Here is a 19,996-nt window from a genome sequence, read left to right on the forward strand (position 1 = left end):
TAGTGCACACATGTGTGTATGTGTGTCTGTGTGTGTCTGTGTGCATTTGTTTGGTCACATTTTCACCTGTCTTTGGTTCGACGTTTCCTTATGGGGATTTAAGTGTACACATTTACCGTACTAATGATATTTTTCTGTGATTAGCACAAAATATAAAATGGTATCTGTGTGATTCCATTGCGGACCTGATGCAGTTTAAGTTGAGGTTTAGTTGTGTTTGAGCCAGAGCTGTTCCATGGTGAACAATGGAAAAAGGGTAAGAATAGACAAGTACAGAAGTCAACTGTGATGAGGGATGGATGGAAAGGAAAGAGATGTGTGATCAGAAGAACAGGCGCTGAGAGTGCAGAAGGAGAAAATGAGGAGGAAAAAGAAAGAGAACTTTACCCGCCGCCGCTGCTGGTGGTCCGAACGGAGAGATGAGAAAGGGGTGAGAGACAGCAAGACAAAGGGCGGGAGAAAGAAACAGAATGGGACACAAAGAAAGGAGGGATTTCGAGGCAAAACATCCATATGAGAGACAGAGAGAGAAAAAGAGAGAACACAAGGCCTGCTTTTTATCAGATCAACCCTCCCACCCCGACTACGGTTTACAAATCTAACACACACATGCACATAAACGCATGCTCAAAATCTAGACTAAACGTGTGACTAGAACACACCACCAAACTACTGCCTCCATCTCTGACATTTCATTAGAGATGGCTTTATAGGCCAGATGTTGCTTCTGGGAGCAACTATTACTGGTATTATCATTCAGCTAGAAAATACCACTGAATTAACTATTATTAATTGCTTAATTGCATTGATAATTTAATACATTGTATTCAAATTCCACCGAAATCTTCCAAACCTAGTTTACAGTTTTAATGTAGTCCATAACCAACACTTTAAATCTGTAAATTAGTACTCCCTTTTAAAACCTTGGATGAAGTGTGAGCTGAGACCTCATGAGTTATATTGTACTCATTGTCAGTGCTTAAATTACTACCATATTAATGAGGACTGCTAGAAATCAACATGCCCACATATATACACATTTTTAACACATATTGCCTAGTAGAACAAACATTGCCTGGTGAAAAAGAAATCTCAAAATGCCAAGGTATCGCTTTAAGCTAACCAAACTCGGTCAGTTATAAATGCAAGTGGCTCTGCATCAGGAGCCGGTCTGGACATGAAGCTCAGTCGGGCTGCGGAAATGTGCAGGACAGCTGCACAAGCGGTCCAAGACACCAGCAGCCCTCAGACCAGACTAATTGGATTAAAGGAGCGATAAACATCTCCAATGAGACTGCTGAGCCTTTTTGGAGTGCTGTTTGATTTCCACCAATTGAATTAAGGCACTATCTGGATGTGTGCGAGTCTGTTGTGACCGGTTCGGATCTCCCCATCAGCCATTAGTGTCGTTAACCCCTATCATAGTTAAATTTATTGGTTGGACTTTATTGGTTCAACTGGCTTAATTGATTGTTTTGTGAGTTTGTCTTTATATCAACATACAGTATGAGTACATATTAAGGTTTTATCTCTCTGGTACTCATTTATTATAATCTACTATTATCTCATATTAACTTTATTTTTCAACATTTGAGTAAAAATTGCTCTAAATTTATCTAGCTGCTGTGCCGTTCTTTGTACGCTCTTTCATTATTTTGAATCTTTCTGTGATTACTTAAGGTTTCATGATTTCTGTCCAGTAATTTTACCTCACTTAACATTGTGTCACTGCATACATCTATTTATTAGTCCATAGTTAAAGTATAGACTTTAGTCACAGAGAGAGGAAATACAGACACATAAAGTTGACCCACATATAAATATGTAACACAAAGAGATCAGATGACACAGAGTTAAGGACAGAAGCACACAGATATATACACACAAACAGAAACAAAGACAAGTTTATGTGTACCACATACACAACTAGAAATTAGGGGAAAGAGTGTTAGTGAAAAAACACACAAATAAAGATGATTCAGAGAGAAAGACCGGAGAAAAAGCCAGTCTTATAGATGGGGCACCGCCACTAGAACCCTGGAGCACCTGCCAAGTTCATATTCTCTTTATAGGACAAGTAATTTCTCATATCCATGCTGGCCCACAATCAGTAACATTGTACAACTATGAAATGGAGGAATAGGTGTTCAAACTATTGAAATGTCCTGTCTTTTTTTAAGTGCTATATTTCTGACGTTTAGCCTCAGCTAAAGAGACATCAGGGTTTGTTTGTTCCAAGTTCCAAATCTTCATTCATAGTGTGTACTTCATATTCCCACGGATAAACTACAAAACCTAGACAACGACTCAGAACAGATCGCTCAGCGTAACAAAGCTGACAATAGTAATTGATGCTACAAAATCATCACAGGAGAACTCCACCAGAAAAGTGGCAGAGATACTGTCAATAATAATCTTAATCTCTTGACAATAATCTTAATTTACCATTGTGCAATGCTGCCATAGGACATTAAATAAATAAAAACAAAGGGGGTGGATCCAACCACAAGTATATTACAAGACTTCCTCAAAGAATGGTAATGATGGATTTTGGATACTGCTGGCCACAAACTACAGTGAAGAAGCAGGCAACCATTGTTTTTCTCCCCTAAATACCGGGTGGGGAGATGCAACAGTAATTTTAAGAATCCATAGTAACTCTACAATGAGATTGTTTAGAATGAGGTGAAAATGTATTTTACCAATTTCATAAGTTTGTGGGATCTTTTCTTCCTCATATTCCTTGTTGACCTGAAAGAACTTGTTTGCGTGAACATTTTTGAGGCTGGAAGCATGAGGAGGAAAAAGTAAGAGAGATGTCGGGTCTTGCTATGAACAATGACAGAAGTGAAGGCATGGACAAAGAGCAAAAGAGAAAGGGGAAATAATTGTAAATAGGGATGGCCGGGTATTTTGCTCAAGTCTTCTTTGGCTATAATGAACAACTTTAGGCTTTAATGAAGTTCACCTTCCACAGATTTAAGGCAGATGAGGTGATCAGGTCCAAACTCCAGACAAATGGAAAAACTGTTTAAAGGAGCAGTGAAGGGACAATGTTAGAGGATACCATGCTGTGGCCGGTGGTTTACACTTGGCAAACGTCCTATAAGCTTATGACTTAAAGTCATCAAGAGTTAAGGTGGTACCAAGTATAGTTTATCAAATGCATTATGCAGCATGCATTCAATTATGTATTTCCGTCTTCATAAACATGGATATGGAGACCTTGTGTGTGTATGGATACAGACCATCCTCATTGACAGAGTCTATGAAAGTTAGTCTTAGTTTCATTTCAATTCACTTGCACTGAAATTTGAAAATATATTTGGACTTGGTGGTTGAAAATCCTTATCTAGCCTAAAGCATCTTAAATTTAGGAAATAGAGAAGAAGCTGGCGCCATATGATATAAATGGTGAAGGAGCAAGCACACAGGTCTGACGTACCCAAACACACTGGAATAGGCTATTGTGTCAGACTTTTATTCAGACTTCAGAATGCCAATGAATGCTGACATTTACAGCAAGCTAAAGTTGTGCTAAGCTCATACCATGGCATATTTGCTTTGAGGGAAAGTACAAATGGTCACTTACTTGCACAGTGAACATGAACATAACTAGTACATCCTTTTCTGATAGAAAACACAATATCCAATGGCCAGAGTGTGTTTAACCCACACACAAGACCACAAAAACTAAACATCTGTGGGACATGTATGCACAGACATGGTTTCTTCCTGAAAATACAGATTGAATTTTTAAAGTCATGAAATAGGATCAAGCACAACCTTACATTTCTGCAGATGACTTGCGTGAAAAAGGAGGATACAGCTTTACCATTATAAACATATAGTACTGTATGTTTTCAAACTACAGCAATATCACATTACATTTAATGTTGACTGCAGTCCTGAAGCTCTGCTTCTCTTCATACTCTCCCCATACCATGCAAAAGCATGACAGCAAATCCCAAAACCCATAATTCATGCTTTGTACCCAGCATAGTCTCATAAACTAAGCCCTAACTTAACCCAGTTGTGCAAATGTAACTGTATTTTCTCCTCACAGTCATGCAGATCAAGTAGGGTTTAAAGTACCTGCTTTGCCGTTGAGAAGGGAGTGGAGATTTTTGGGAGCCAGCTCAGCATGACCTGGCCAGGCTTTGCATGGGCATTTAACTCTAGAACGCCCTGGGCACTAAAGGGTTACAGGTGCAAAGGGTGGTCCTCACCTCTCACAGGGGTGAAGAAGAGGCGGATAGGAAGGGAATGCTGTGATACCATTTCTTTTAACATGTTGGGGGGTTGGTGGCGGGGCTTAGAAATGGCAGGACAGTGGGAGCAAAGTTGAATGAGAGAGAAAAGGCAGAGGAAACGGCCAACTGCAGAGGATTGGCCATTTGTAAGCATAGGTAGGAAAATGGAGGAGAAGACAGGAGACAAGAGAACGGAGAGTCAGAGAAAATGTGTGAGAGAGTATGAAAGAAAAGAAGTCAGAGACAGAGGATGAGAAAGGAGGGACAGAGAGAACCCATAAAATGAGCCATGGGTGAATAAAAAATAACAGGGGAGGCTGTACTCCAAGGTACCAGTGAGGCAGTAGAGAGGCAGGAGAGAAGGAGGAGCAAGGAGGGAAGAGAGGGGAGGACAGCGGGAGGCAGGAGGGAGACTTACGTGAAGGCGAAGGCCACCAGAGCACCACTAACCACTATAAAGTCAAGGATGTTCCACAAGTCCCGGAAATAAGAGCCCTGGTGCAAGACCAATCCCAGATCCACCATCTGCAGAAGAAGAGAACGTGATGATGAAATGTGAACCTCTGAGAAATTGATGTGCTATTTGGCCTTCGTGTGCAAAAACTGTCTAATCCTCATTTGGGCTGGGGTTCGCAATACCTCTGGAGGAAGTTGTGGATTCTTGATTGCAGACGTTGCCTTACCTTTATCAGCATCTCAAATGTGAACACTCCTGTGAAGACGTAGTCAAAATAACGTAGAACCTGCACAAAGAAAAAGAAGGGGGAATGATTTGCTGCTGCATCCAACGAAAGAGTGACAGGATGGATATATACATTATGATGATTTTCAAATTCAGATGTTGACCAGTAATTTTACATTGGGCTGCCATGTATTCATATATTTTATTTCTATATTATAATGAACTGATAGTACAATATTGTACACATGACACACTGATATTATCATATCAAAACTGATTTGAGATTACATCAAACATCCAATCCATGTCATGTTAAGTACACGTGACGGGGGCTGAAGTGATACTACAAAGAATAAAAGAGTAATAGGTATTGTAATAACATGTGTACACATAATATCTCGTGCGACACATGAATGTATGTCGACTTTCTTACATTGTTGCGAGGGGATTCGGGCCAGACAGGGTCTTCAGCAGCCAGGGCAATACTGCTCATGGCAATGACCAGCAGGATACACATCTCAAAATAACGCAAGGTGCAGATGTAGTGACACGCCCGCCGAAACCTAGGAGCAACCAAAGAATTTTTTTAGTGCTACGCGTACAATTAGATCTGCTTTGTAGGTATAATGTATGCAATGTATATCCAGGCTTCAGCTCTGAATCCAAAGATCAACAAAAAACAAATGTCAAGAATGCATTCCTGTGTGTCACCCTATGTGGATTTATATAGTGTAGGTGAGTGTGGGCGCATGTATTGTAACCATCCCACTTACGGGTTGGTGGTGGACAGGATGAACATGGAGCTGAAGGGAGGCATGGGCCTGGGCCCTCCTTCACCTCCCTTCTCATCATCATCATCGTCCTTATCCTCCTTCGCTGGCAGAGGCTCCGTGTTGGCATTCTTATTGACTGGATCGAAGAGGGAGGAGGGTGGGGTGAAAATGAAAGTTTGTTTCATTCATTCAAACAGTTAAAGAGGAGACAAGATAATAGAAGAAAAACAACACACATTAATTCTGCCCTTACCCTGCAGTATGGCATTGGTGGATGGGAAAATGGGCATGTCTACAGCTGTGTAGTCAGGGTGGGGCAGCCTGATGACACTGTTGGCACGGTGATGTGCGATGCTCCCATAGCTATCTAATGTGACCAAACTGCCATGAGTGCCACTGTTAGCAAGATGGTGGGCTGATCCAAAGCCAGGGGCCACAGCGTGGTTGGTAACAGGATTACCACCCTCACTGGTTGGGGTAGTGCCAGAGACCAGTTTGGTATTCATGAGGTTGTCCATATCCTCACTGTACTGGCTATCCTGCCTGGAGAGGCTCTTTTGGATGGGCCGTGTGGTAGAGAGGTTAGGGACACTGCAATCCCTAGAAAGAGGGAGTAAGAAGAAACAATTAGATAGAAGACGAAAGTTGAGATGGAGAGAGGAGAGCAAAGCAGAGATGATATCCAGAGAAAGGTGTGACAGGAGCACAGACAAAAATATAATAGAGTATGAGTACAGAGAAGAGGGAAGAAATTATGAGGATTCACTTTTTGGATCAAAGGACATCAGAAGACGATACAAAATAATAAAGTGAATATCCAAAAATGTTATTGTTGCATCATATCTACAGCCACATGCAATGGACATACTTCCTTCTGTGCTGGCACATCCTCTTCCCCTCACCCTCCGCTTGGTTGCCATGGCGATTTCTTCTTGGCCTCCTCTCACTGCCATCGCCAGCTCCCTCCTGCTCTCCTCCTTCCCCACCTCCATCAACCCCTTTGCTCTTATGTCTCCGCGTTTTTCCAGCTCCTCCCCCGCCGTCTTCACCGTCTTCTGCACTTTTTCGATGTGACCTGGGCTTCCTGTGTTCAGACTGCCCTCCCCCTCGACTGCCACTCCGGGTGTGGTGATGGCGCCTGGGCGGCCTCTCCTCTCCGCCTGGCCCGGGAATCACTGTAGCATCCAATCGGACATGAGAGGTGTGGTGGTGGTGCTCACCTTTACGGCTCCGCCTGCTCTCTGTGGACTCGCCCCGCTCCATGGGTGGCCTGACTGGACCTGAGCCTCCTCCACCACCACCTCCTACTTGGCCACTGTGTTCGTGGAGGCGTGTTTGTCTGTGGAGCTCATCAGCAGGATGGTGCTGGCTAAAGCAGAGGTCTGAATTGTTTGCAGTGGTCTTGTTGGTGTTGTTGTTGCGGTTCTCATGGGGGTCAACCACCAAGGGTCGATCCAGGTGGGTCTTCATGTCGGGACGGATGTGACGAGAATAGTTCACCTGCAAGGAGAGGAAAGGATAGAGAGGCAGCATAGAGGGAGAGATTGAAGATACGGAAGAGAAAAGAGGACGAGCTACAATATAAAGTTATAAATCACATGACTTTCTAGCTAGACAGAAAGTGGCATCATTTCTCTCGGGGACAAAGTTAATTTATTATAGTCACTTAAACTATACATAAATAAAATATGTAAATAAATAAATACCAGGAAAGCAACATGTTAACATAAGTCATCATCATCGCCGTCACTTGTGTATACTGATAGCACAAGTCTAGGGGCCTTTGTTTGCCTTGTCCTTTACATTGTTGTGCTCCTCCCTCCCTGCCCTTGCCTTCCAGCGCTCGTCAGGGTCCAGCTCGTTATAGAGGGCCTCGCGGCTGGACACCAGAGTCTGCCTCCTCAGCTCCTTGGTGCGTTGTTCCCAAACTGACTTATTGATCCCCTTATTGTGGTTTTTCTGCTGCTCCTTACTGCAAAATGAAGCAAGGTGGAGAGAGAGGAGGGGATTGACAGCATTAGAGACCTGTTTAAAGACATGTATTGCTGTGCAAATATACACACAAAGCCATGAGAATGATGTGAAAACCAACACCAAAAGTATAAGTACATAAAATAGCCAGGACATAAAGACACACTGGGGGCCACAGACATTTAAAGGGTCACTTGGCTGGAGCTATGGAACAAGGATCTGGGTGTCTACACAGCTTGCCAAAGCATCGGGCAGGACAGCCCTACTTTGGTAAACCATGTGGGGACACAAAATGGAGGATAACACTGAGGCAAGGTCATAATTTCTTATCTATAATTAACCTACCCAAACTAAAGTATACACAAAGGCTTTCTGCAGGAGAAAAATCCGAAATGGCACCCCAAAATCCCCACCGAGCTTAATCAAATAGATGACAAAGTCACAGTGATCACAAGAATCTGTTATTGGTTACAGTGACTGAACAGTCTTTTTATCTACTTGATACAGAAACATCCAAAAACTGTCAGTGACCACCTCCTCTCTTACCCTCCAAAACTTCTACTAGCAATCAACTTTAACTCCCTTTTCTCTCAGGGCCAATAAGTCAACCACAGTAAAGCAACAGCCGTACTGCGAGGTGCAGGCAACAGAAAATGTACTCTTGAAAATGAGCCAACACAAATAACAGCTAAAGAAAGCCAGGTATGTACTTCATAAAAAAGTTAGGAACAAAGGAACAAGGAAAGGAGGGTGTTCTAAAACACAAAAGAAAGCAAGGAATGGTTGTAAAGTCAATAAACAGAAGGGATTCAGAAATGAATAAACAAATAAATAAATACCAGTCCAGAAAGGGGTCGGTAGCGTTGTGACACTCACTGTGTACTTTGTTGCTGAGGAGGGAAACAGCTGGTGAGTGAGATGGCACGAAAGAACAGAAGGAGGATTTCATTCCAAAATGGGCTATCCATCCACCATTTAAAAAACACACTGCCTACCCTGAAAAATAGTCACTATTCAAAAAAAAATAAGGGCTGTAAAAACGGAATTACGAATTACTTAGAAATAAGTAAAATATATTCCTAAAATGCAAAAGCTGAACAAATCTCAAAACATTTTTACCTCAAAAGATTCAGCATTTTGGAATGCAACCCTTCACACACACAAACACACAAAACACACTCACCTCTGCAGTTTGTTCCATCTGTGAATCTAAAACAATCCTATTTATTTTTCACTGTCCTTTTTGCAATCTCACAAATTTCATCTTTCTTGCATCACTCACTTACCCTGTGTGACTACTGCTGTTCTGTCCTGATCATTCTTGGCATCTTTTACAATATCTTCCTCAACTCCTAGCGTTATCTCTGATGTTCCTATTTGTCTGTACAGTATCCACGTATCCTTTTCTTTCTCCACTATCACAGTCATTTATTCCTCCTTCATTCCAAATTCCTCCTCTTTTATAGTCCCATGAGTTCACCATACAGGAGAACATGCATTTGTCATTGTGATTTGTCTAAACATTGCAAAAAATATTGCACTTTAAGATGTGATGTACTCCTACTGTCAGCCTGTGCTGAAGAAGATAAACCCTACAAGGGGTTACACAAAGTTTTACCAAACTAATGACAACATGTAATGCTTTGTATAGAGCATGCTAACAGTTTAGCGGACAGCAAAGCTAAATGGAAAAGGTAGTTCAGCATAATGTATCACAAGCTGCAGTGCATTAACTACAGAAAACGCAGTAGTGAAAGTCAATCCAGTATGGATGTTTAAGGGTACACAGCATTGTCATTTTAAGAGTACTAGTTAGTGTTATGTAGCCTTACAATTGTTTTCCATGGGTTTTATGTAGCTTTCATGGTAGCCTCCTTCCTGAATCCACCATAGAATATCTTCTTAAGAGATTCTTCATGCACCACTGATGTTCCCAAGTTTAAAATGCTTGGAAAAACAACTATCTCCATTGGAATTTCAATGTCTTTCTTTTTTTGTACTACAGAAATGAGGGATTTGGATTTACAGTGGAATCTGCAGTCCTACACTGCTAGTATTGTGATACGCAGTTTATTTCAAGTAAAGTGTACAGTATGTGCAGGTGATTAGTTTTCTTGGTAGGTGTGGTTTAGTTTAGTTTGCTGCAGGATACTGGTTCAGTATGCAAGCGTAGCTTTTCTAACCAAAACAACACACATTCTTTCTCTCTTTCACACAAACACACACACACACACACACACACAGATACATGTGCATTGTACTGAAAAATAAATATTTAACCTTGATAGGACTTCTGTAAAATAAAGATTACTGATACACAGACACAAATGCTCACAGCACGGTGAAGTACAGTACATACAGCACATACAGTAACAAGAAACGTGATGAACATGTTATGAGCGTCACCTCTTGGGCATGTTTGATAATGTGTGTGTGATATAAAATGGGCAGAGGCTGGTGTATCAAAGCCGTAAAGGTCAGAACTGTGTGTACGTGTTGTGTGTGTGGTATTTCTGAGCAGACTTGGGCTCCCCTGTTGTGCTTTTTTTCGGGACAGACCACAGTGTGGTACGTGTGTGTGTCTCTATGAGTGAGAGTGTGTGAACTTTGCCAGGAGTGAAAGGAAAGACCCCCGTGTATACAGAGAAAAGAGATCAAAGACTCTGACTCTCCTGACCAGAGAAGGGCTGGCCCAGATCAATCCAACACTGGCTTGTGTGTGTGTGTGTGTGTGTGTGTGTGTGTGTGTTAATATGCACAAAAGAGTGTGACAAAGAGAAATAAAAAGAAGAAGAAAAGAGAAGGATAAATACATGCATGTTTACTATCAGTAAATGTACTGTTGTCAGATAAAACCACAGCTTTAACTGTGCATGTCTACCTGGATGTAAAAAATGGATGATCCTTTATTCTAAGCAAGGCTATATTTGAAAGAACTTTAGTTGTTATTGTATTGATGAGGAATTGATGAGACAATGTGGCTGAATGTGCACATAAAAGACTGCAGAGTAAAAGCGGTTTCACACCACTGTGATGAGAAAAGGTGGTGAAAATACACAAAAACTTTACATGCAGAATTTCTGCATATAGTCTTCCCACACCTAGTCTGGTGTAAAATTGTTCCACTTTAAACTAAAAATGGAAAATAAAATACTCTGGATGACAGTAATTTAGTCAACAATTTGCAGCACTGACAACACAGTCCTTCTTTTTAAACAGAAATTATATCAGGGGTGATTTAAGCGGCATTTCTGAATGTCGGCATGGTTCCAAACTTGAGCAACATCAAGGAGTGTGCTTTAGGTCTGTATTTTAATATGGGCCATGCCCTGTGAGGCCCGCTGTCCATAAACTGTGGTGTAAAAGCTCTTTGAAATAATATCACCATTTGATACCTGATGAAGTGATGTGGTAAGGGTCCAAACCTAAACAGATGACAGAGGTTTAAAACAATTTTCCTCATTCCAAAAACTCCCTGTGTTAGTGCAGTGTACTGTGCAAGGTGCTGAATCTTGCATAGGTGCTTGACTCCAAGTTGCTGAATGAGTTTCTTTAAAGATATGTGCAAATGTTCTGCCCTAAAATTCCTGCCTGGTGTGAAAAAGTTTTAGAATGGATACAAAAACGAGAGTGGAACAGTAATAGAGACAGAAACTCACGCTGCAATGGAGAGGTTGGCAGCAGACAGCGGGCTGACTTCAGCCACCTCCTTGGCTTTCTGCAGTGCGATCTTCTGACTGGCAGCCTCCTCTTCCTCCTGTTCATCCTGCAGAAAGAGAGATTAGGAAGGAAATCAAAAACAAGAGATGAATGAGATGGGAATAATGCAAATGAGGAAAACAGAAGGAATTAATTGAGCAGAGGAGCATAACTTGTTTGATTTTTAGTGTTCAGAAAAGAAATGGTACTGAGATTTTAAGTAAAATTGTAGACTGTAGGTACTATAGTGTACCTTGGTCAGTTCCTGTGCATTGGCCAAATTGTCCACAGCGATAGCCAAGAACACATTCAGAAGAGTGTCTGAACACAGAGTTAAAGGAAATCCAGCATGTAGGAGTTTGTATACACGTTTACAGCATGAATATACAGTAATTGACTAAACAATTGGCTAAAACACTGTATATCTTGAAAGAATTATCTGTTGGACAGATGATACAATAATTGAAACATAACATAGCATTCATGTTACAATAACATCTTGGTCACAGATCCCTTACCAATCTGTTTTGATTAAAATCAACTAGAAAGTGTCAGTATCTGTGTATGTACACATGTATCTGCATCTGCATAGCTGTGTATTCAGTTTTAAGTCAGAAACTAAAACTAGCATTTAAAACGTAACTGCAAATGTCTTTATTTCCAGTATATGTGTGAGTGCGCATGTGTGCTTCTTTGCATTTTCTCTGTCAAAGGATACAGTTGCCAAAAAGTGTGAGTACGATGAAGAAGACAGAGAAGGCCATGCCCTTGTTGACTCCGCCCTGAGATTTGATGCCATCGTACATCACCATGTTCCAGTCCTCACCGGTCAGGATCTGACACACACACAAAGTACAAGTACGCATACCCATGTGATAATCAATTATGCTTTATATAGCGTACATAAACACACACACAAAATGTATTCATTTCAAATGCTATAGTGAAAACAAACAGTCACCCACACACACATACACACATTAAACATGTAGACAAGCTTTAGCACAATTATCCTTTTGACTAATGACATTTAATAATTCAAAAGTATTCTACATGTTATATCACTTCCTTGTGTGTAAATCCTCTTTAGTCCTTTAATCGTTTAGTCCTAATCCAGCCCTCGTCTTCTCCCACCATTCTCCCTCCCCTCCTCCCATTTATATCATCTCTTCTGCTCACCTGGAACACTGTCATTATTGCTGCGGGGAAGGTATCGAAGTTGGTCGGAGGAGTGCCATTTTCAAAATTAAACCTAGCAGGGGAAAAAAAATCACATGGGAGAGAGAGATGGAAAAGAGAAGTGTGAGGGCAAATACGCAGAAGCATTTCTTTTCCCTGTAAAACTACTCAAAAAATGACTTAGCCAACCTGGCAATGAACACAAACCAATCTCTTAGTAGAAAATCAAATGAGGACTAAAAGGAAGTTGGGGGGGGGGGGGGGGGGGGGTAAAGGAAAGCCAAGGTAAAGGAAAACAGCACTGACTGTCCTCCGAAGAGCTGCATGCCCAGCAGGGCAAAGACAACTATGAAGAGGAAGAGCAGGAAGAGCAAGCTGATGATGGACTTCATGGAGTTGAGCAGAGAGACGACGAGGTTACGCAAAGATGCCCAATACCTGACAGAAATAGACAGAGAGTGTGTGTTTAACTGAGTGTAAAATGATGTCCATTAAAATAAGAAATAATAAAAACTAAAATAAAGTAGACTCACTTGGTGACTTTGAAGATCCTCAATAACCTGAGAGCTCGTAGCACACTGATGCCAAACGATGTGCCCGGCTGGATGATGGACCACAGAACTTCAAATATACTGCCACATATCACCTAATACAGATACAAGCATATGCAAACATGTGGCCATTCATCATGAGTAAATCATGTGCACACATCAGCAAGTCATCAATGCATTTTTGTTTGTGTGTGTGTAAGGTCTAACTGTGTGTGTGTGTGGGACTCACAATGCAGTCGAAGCAGTTGAAGGAGGAGTTGAGGTAGGCCTGTTTGCCCAGGCCATACATCTTTACAAACATCTCCGTCAAAAATATCCCCAGAAAGATGAATTCAGCAAAATCTACATGGAGGGAAGAAGACAAGAAGAGAGGACGAGGGGAAGCTCAATAGTGAGAGGAGACCATCAATCCCTGTATCCTTCAACCTGTATCTGTAAAATATCCACCCACCAATCCATCCATGTTCGCAAAGAAGGGCAGTGTTTCATGATACAATCATTTATGAAATAAATAATGCTATTTTTGTCATTTGTGTTTGCAAAGAAATCTATAATTTGTATCAAATACATTAAAATTCTTTGTAATTGAAATGTGCAAAAATATGTTTTCAGTCATCATCTAAGCTCAACCTCTCACTGTGTTGTCTTGTTGTTGCCTGGGTTACACCATCTGGGTAAATTATAAAACACTGAACCAATCCAGAAACACATTTTTTTTTCTCATTTCATCCCATTTGTGAGTGTCTAGTGTGACTAGAGAGAAACACACAGATAATCAGTGCGAAAGGAAGATGTTGTATGTTTGGATGTGCTTGTGTTAACTGGTTGGGTCAGCTCTTTCATGGATTTAGTCACATTTACTTAAGAATTTGCTCACCCACTCCCTTCCAGTAATCTGTAATGAGTATTTGTGCATTTGTGGAGATAATCTGTGCATGCTTGCACTAAGTATGCATGTATCCCCCTCCCTCCTACTCACATAGAAAATCTGAAAGTGGATCTGGCTGGTCGTAGTGCACTACTGCCACACACATTGTGTTGAGGCCCACCAAACACAGTACGGTCCAGTAGAAGGCCTGGGACTTAACAATGTGTCGGATTAAGAAGCGTAGCCGTCGCTCACGCCGCTTGAAAGTTGATCCTTCGAGCTTGGAGCTCTTCAAGCTGGCACGGGCAAAAGGTGACCCTGGAAGGGTAAGCAAGGCACATGGTATATTATTAGATTTACAATAAAGTAAACAGCAGTTTATTGGTATGGTTGTGTACATTTAGGATCATCTGCTCCTTTTTTTGTCACTTTTCATATGAAGCAATTCATTTACCACCATCTTTACATGTCTGTCTAGACTAACAAGGAGAAGTATATTTAGCACTGACTTTTTGTATATCTGTTTTTATTTTCAAGTAACTACTGATGCATTAATCGGTTTTGGTAGCATTACGATCTGTGCTCTTCTTAGCAGATTGTGGAAAACACTACATAGCATGTAAAAACTGCTCTGCATGAGAAGTCTGAAGAAGGAGGGTTTGGGGGAGAGAAGTAGGGAGAAGGTAACAAGGGCAGGTTAGAGAAAGGAAAGGTAGGAAATGAGAGGGGTTGGGGACGGGAAATGAGGAGAGAAGTGCAGAGCAGCGGAGGACAGGAGAGGGAAGGAGAGGGAAGGAGAGGTGGGTCAGGTAATGCTGATATGCAAGATAAGATAGCATCTGTATGTTCCTGTGGTTTGCCTTTGAGTGTGTGTGTGTGTGTGTGTGTGTGTGTGTGTGAGGGAGAGAGAGAGCATGTATCTTACCTACTGCCAGATCTCCCTCCCCTTCCTCTGGGTTTAGAAGTTCAGCTTTGCTCTTATGGTTCTTTGTGGCTCTCCTGCGGGAGCCTGTAATATTAAAAAAGCAAGTGTGTTTAATCTATAACACAACAGTGCTGGTATGCATGAATGTGTTAAATGCATTAGTGTCCTTTCTAAAGAAAATTCCATACACGCATGCACAAACACGGTTTGAAAAAATCTGCAAACTCATACCATCATAATCATTTTCATTGTCATCATCTGCCAAGATGACCTCTTCTACAAAACACACAAAAATGTTAATACAGTATACAGCCACATCAAATTTATCTTTGATGACATCCACAATATCTGTCAGTCTGTTTTTTTTTTTTATCATCAATTGTCATTTCTCATTTTAATTAAAACTGGAAAGTCTTTGGCCTGCACCTGTGCTTGTTACTCATCCCTCCCTCCTTTGTTTTTTAGCTTCCTTGTTTTTATGTAGATTGTCTATTCAAGGAGATCAAAGATCTGTCCTTTCGATCTGCCCCTTCATCCGCTCCTTCCAACATCCAACATCCAACCCTCCATTCCTCTTATCTTCTCTACATCTTTCCTGCCCTCAGTAGAGGGGTCAGAGTAAAAAGACGAGAGAGAGAAAGAGAACTACGGGCAAACAACGGGTCTTCTCTATCCAAGCATCAAACAAGGGTCTTTAATCCACAGCGACGTAAATCAAGGCTGTCCACATACATTTAACTGCACAAGTGTTATAATTCAAGTTTGTTTCTATAACATTGTGAGGAGAGCTATACCTATACTTTACCTCCCCACGGGGGTAAATCATGTTCCAGGAGACATGCACCACTGAAGTATTGAATTGGTATAATGTGAAAGGCAAGAGGTGACACCACAAAGAAAATACATCTACATACAGCTGCTACAGTATGAAGCGTGTCTGATAATTCAAGCGTCATATTTGAATAGTTTGGTTGTGAGCCGTGATTGCAAAGGGTTCACTGTGCTTCAAACTACAGTACTGTACTTCACTACAAAACTCAGATTTGCAAATAAATTGCAATTTAACATACAGAAGATAATTTATGTTACCTGACCGACACAAAGAATTTCCACGTTGCTTTAAAACAACTTCAGCATAACTGTTTAAGCAAATATTACCCCAGTAACTATAGCTCATCATTTCCTGCAGCTGCTTCATAGTACATTTTAACTTATCAAAACTATTATGACAGTCTTTAATAATAAACGCATTATCAATATCAGCAACATGCCTGATGGATTGATGATTGAAAACTTGGGGACAAAACGAACTACGATATTTTGCAATATGTTTTTATGGTTTAATGTGTCTTTGAGTGAGAAAAATGAACCACACATACAGTATAGTGTACATACCAGCTTTGCAGATCCATTCTAGATAACCATTGAGTTCCCTTTCAATCTGCTGCTGTCTTCTGAGCTTCAGGAACTCACTCCTGTTCTCCACACGCTCTCTCTCTTTGGCAAACTCCCTGCAGGGACACACACACACACACACACACACACACACACACACACACACACACACACACACACACACACACACACACACACACACACACACACACACACACACACACTTTTAATGTAGACACCTTTTTTGGGTGATATACATAGAATTACCTACAAACATTTTTAAATCAATTTTGAAATCTATCAATGTATATGTGGTGAAACAATACGAATAAACAACCTTTACACTGTCTTTGTGACAAGCACGAGCCCACGAACAGACACTTACCCTGACAACACACCCAGCACCAGGTTGAGCATGAAGAAGGAGCCGATGATGATGAGGGGGATGAAGTACATCCAGTTCCATGCACTCCCTGAGGCATCGTTGCTCTGGAAACACACACACACACACACACAGACATCAGACAGAGTGATCAATGTTTTGCTCTTCGCCTCTGAACCCGATATAATAACATCTAAGCTAACAGAAAGGTCACTTGGTTAACAGTTTGTTAAAGTGGGCACTGGGAAATTTGCCACGACTCATAACAACCAAATATTTGATCGAATGAGACATTAAACATTTTTGCGACTCCATCAAAAGAAAAATATATAATATCTATGACCAGTTTTACGGTAAGCTGTGGGCTGGTTTAGGACATGTAGAACAAATCCGTGAAACAGGCACAGGTAGAATGACGGCTGCATGAACCAACTGTAATGACATGTTTTGGTCTGTCTGTGCTGAAAGTTATGGGTATGTTAATGTCTGTCTCGGCACCGGTGCACTACAAGAAAATATCACTGCAATGTATGAGGCCTGCTTGTCAAATTAAGGGGCATTTATTTGCATCCAGGTACTGCACACATGGTATGTGTCTTAAACACTCACTATTAACAGCTATTCATACAATTAAAGGAACATCATGTAGAAAATGTACCTTAAAATCATTATTAAATGTCCAGACAATGTGGCCATTAACAAAATAGAGTCCAGTGCACTCAAACGTGGAGTCCACCGCTGTTGGAAATATAAACAACGGGGGGGCTGACATGATTTTGCTTTAAGTCATTTCAATAAGTAAATGCATATCTGCCACTCTATTTAGCTGCTCAGTGTAGAGTAAATAATGTATAACAAATGCTTCAGTCTCTCCTCTCTGTCTCTACCATCTACTGTCCAGACTCTCCTTCCATTTTCTTTATTAACTCCTTATTGTTTTCTCTTTCCTTTTGCATCCTTCTTTGGGACTATTTTCTCCTGCTTTTCCCATCCTTATTTCATTCATTTGGTTTGTTCATGTGTTCATTCCTTCATTTCTACCTTCTTACCTTCCCTCCTCCCTACCTTTTTCTGTGCAATCTTTACATTCCTCCTCACCGTCACAGATCAGCCTCGACACTGATTCTTCATTTTCCCCTTTCCCACCTCCAGACCACCTCCTCTCTTCCCCTCTCTTTCTCATAGCCTCCCTGTCTATCGTCCTCCTGTCTCCTCTTTCCTCCATCTTTCCTTCTTCCTGCTTGTAAGCTGGTACTGCCACTGTGTACCCAATGTACCGCAGACCCTTTTTTCTACCATTAAACTTTTATCGCTCCCCTCCCCAGCAGCTGCAAGAATAACTTGGGCTGAACAGGCCCTTTTAAATATAGAGCAGCATCGGGAAGGAGGGACACAGGGAGAGAGACACAGAGTGAGAGGGGAAGAGAGGAAGGAAGGGAGGAGAGAACGTTAAGAAAGACAGAAAAAAAAGAAGGAAGAAAGAAGGAAAGAATAAGACGGACTGAGGTGGAGACGAGATGGGAAAAGAGACGACTACAGTAACACTCAAAGACCCTCATCTACCTCTGGTCTCCTAGCAACCGTTGCCACTGACAGCAGGGAACTATTCAGTCTTGGGCATGAGTAATGACACTGTTAAAGACCTGGTGCCTATTTTATGGGCAGGCGCACAGGGTGCACAGGTGAAAATCATTGGACATTTTAACACTTGAATTTTAGTATTTTATGAGACAAAATCATCTTGGAGGGTTTGGTTGTGCAGCCTAAGACTTTAGAGAGAAAATACTATCGACAGACATGTTGGACAAACACAAGAACCAAGTTAATTTTTGCATTTTTTCAGATATGGTGTGGTAGTTATATCCACACAAAATGTCCACCAAATATGACAATAATGGAAATACTAATGCCAAACCAAGGCATTGTATTTAGAAACAGGGTCAACATGGCAAATAAACTGATACTGTATAATTTCCACTCTGAATCTAATTAATGGGCTACGGTGTTTGTCCAGCCCATCCATGACAAAGACTGATGGGTTTTGCATTCTGGGTTATCATCCTCTTCACTTGAATGATCCTTTCTATTCTCAGAGAAATATCTGCAACTCTCAACTGACTGACTGGTTACCCAGTAGACCATTCTTAAAATCCCTTCAACAGTAACTGGTTTCATTAATGTCTTTCATTCCTGCTTTGCTAGATGCATAGCTTTCTATACACATGCTCCGTTTGCCTGAAGTGGATAACATGGTGGTCGCTGAGTGTGTAAATGTGTTCCAAATCCTGTTCAGCAGTACATACATAGTAGAGCAGGTCAGTCCAGCCCTCCATGGTGATACACTGGAAGACGGTGAGAATAGCAAACAGGATGTTGTCAAACTGGGTGATGCCATAGTTTGGTCCCAGCCAGTACTTTCTACACATGGTGCCTACTGGACACAGCCGTGACGGAAGCTCGGTCCCACATGGAAACTCTTCTCGAATCTCGTCTGAAAATGGGTGAAAGTGGGGAGGTGTTTCAAAACAAAAGGCACACATATCCAAATATGTTGTTTGTTTTGTAAGAATAGCAAGTGCTACCCATTGGCTCAAAAATGTTTTAGACCCTTACTTTCTAGAATTAAACATATGAGGGAACAACCTACAAAAAACAAGGTATAGGCGACATGAAATAGTCAGGACACAGGCTAACCTGCTTGTATTATATAGATATTTGAGATTCATCATAAATTGTCAATAGGCCAACAAACTACATGTTTTTAACTTGAATTCTTTGTAGATAATCTCCACAAACAATTTAATGCCAAAAACTTTATTTTGTTGAACTAAATTGCATTTCTAATTTTAGCACTGCGACTATTTAAAGTCTACCTCAAGCGGAATGGGCGCGGTCTTCATCAGGGCAAACAGTTAGCAAATTAATCCTGACTGCACTATTGGCAAAACACACACACAAACACACAAACACACACACACACACACACACACACACACACACACACACACACACACACACACACACACACACACACACACACACTCCTTTACCTGTGTGATTGTCAAAGCAGGTTTTGTGGAATTTGCCCATGTAGAACTCCAGGCCAATGATGGCGAACATGAGGATGGCAAAGAAAAGAAGCAGGCCAATTTGCAGTAGAGGAATCATGGCCTTCATGATGGATTTGAGCACCACCTGTAAGCCTGGAGGACACAGTGTATACAATTAGGATTTTTACAATTATCATTATCTATCATCAGTTTTCTCTCCAATATGTTCTCAACAAGTACAATTGGGTACAACTGATCTGAAAGACAA

The 19,996-nt window shown here is 41.2% G+C and overlaps 1 protein-coding gene across 1 annotated transcript in view; it reads right to left on the reverse strand.

Moving 5' to 3' along the window:
- Positions 1 to 19,996, reverse strand: part of cacna1aa (calcium channel, voltage-dependent, P/Q type, alpha 1A subunit, a) — a 77,171-nt gene that overhangs the window by 31,657 nt on the left and 25,518 nt on the right. The window contains exons 5-28 of the mRNA XM_070923983.1: positions 19,729 to 19,881; positions 18,982 to 19,169; positions 16,682 to 16,785; positions 16,297 to 16,412; positions 15,133 to 15,177; positions 14,902 to 14,985; positions 14,088 to 14,294; positions 13,338 to 13,450; positions 13,091 to 13,203; positions 12,864 to 12,995; positions 12,558 to 12,630; positions 12,097 to 12,214; positions 11,632 to 11,699; positions 11,339 to 11,445; positions 11,075 to 11,104; positions 8,519 to 8,569; positions 7,512 to 7,680; positions 6,577 to 7,208; positions 5,962 to 6,308; positions 5,709 to 5,844; positions 5,369 to 5,498; positions 4,937 to 4,996; positions 4,672 to 4,778; positions 388 to 399 (exon numbers count right to left, since the gene is read on the reverse strand). Coding sequence (XP_070780084.1) covers positions 388 to 399; positions 4,672 to 4,778; positions 4,937 to 4,996; positions 5,369 to 5,498; positions 5,709 to 5,844; positions 5,962 to 6,308; positions 6,577 to 7,208; positions 7,512 to 7,680; positions 8,519 to 8,569; positions 11,075 to 11,104; positions 11,339 to 11,445; positions 11,632 to 11,699; positions 12,097 to 12,214; positions 12,558 to 12,630; positions 12,864 to 12,995; positions 13,091 to 13,203; positions 13,338 to 13,450; positions 14,088 to 14,294; positions 14,902 to 14,985; positions 15,133 to 15,177; positions 16,297 to 16,412; positions 16,682 to 16,785; positions 18,982 to 19,169; positions 19,729 to 19,881 — 3,295 coding nt within the window. The remainder of the gene's footprint in view (positions 1 to 387; positions 400 to 4,671; positions 4,779 to 4,936; positions 4,997 to 5,368; positions 5,499 to 5,708; positions 5,845 to 5,961; positions 6,309 to 6,576; positions 7,209 to 7,511; positions 7,681 to 8,518; positions 8,570 to 11,074; positions 11,105 to 11,338; positions 11,446 to 11,631; positions 11,700 to 12,096; positions 12,215 to 12,557; positions 12,631 to 12,863; positions 12,996 to 13,090; positions 13,204 to 13,337; positions 13,451 to 14,087; positions 14,295 to 14,901; positions 14,986 to 15,132; positions 15,178 to 16,296; positions 16,413 to 16,681; positions 16,786 to 18,981; positions 19,170 to 19,728; positions 19,882 to 19,996) is intronic.

Source organism: Enoplosus armatus, chromosome 17 (genome assembly GCF_043641665.1).
Source record: "Enoplosus armatus isolate fEnoArm2 chromosome 17, fEnoArm2.hap1, whole genome shotgun sequence".
NCBI lineage: Eukaryota > Metazoa > Chordata > Actinopteri > Centrarchiformes > Enoplosidae > Enoplosus > Enoplosus armatus.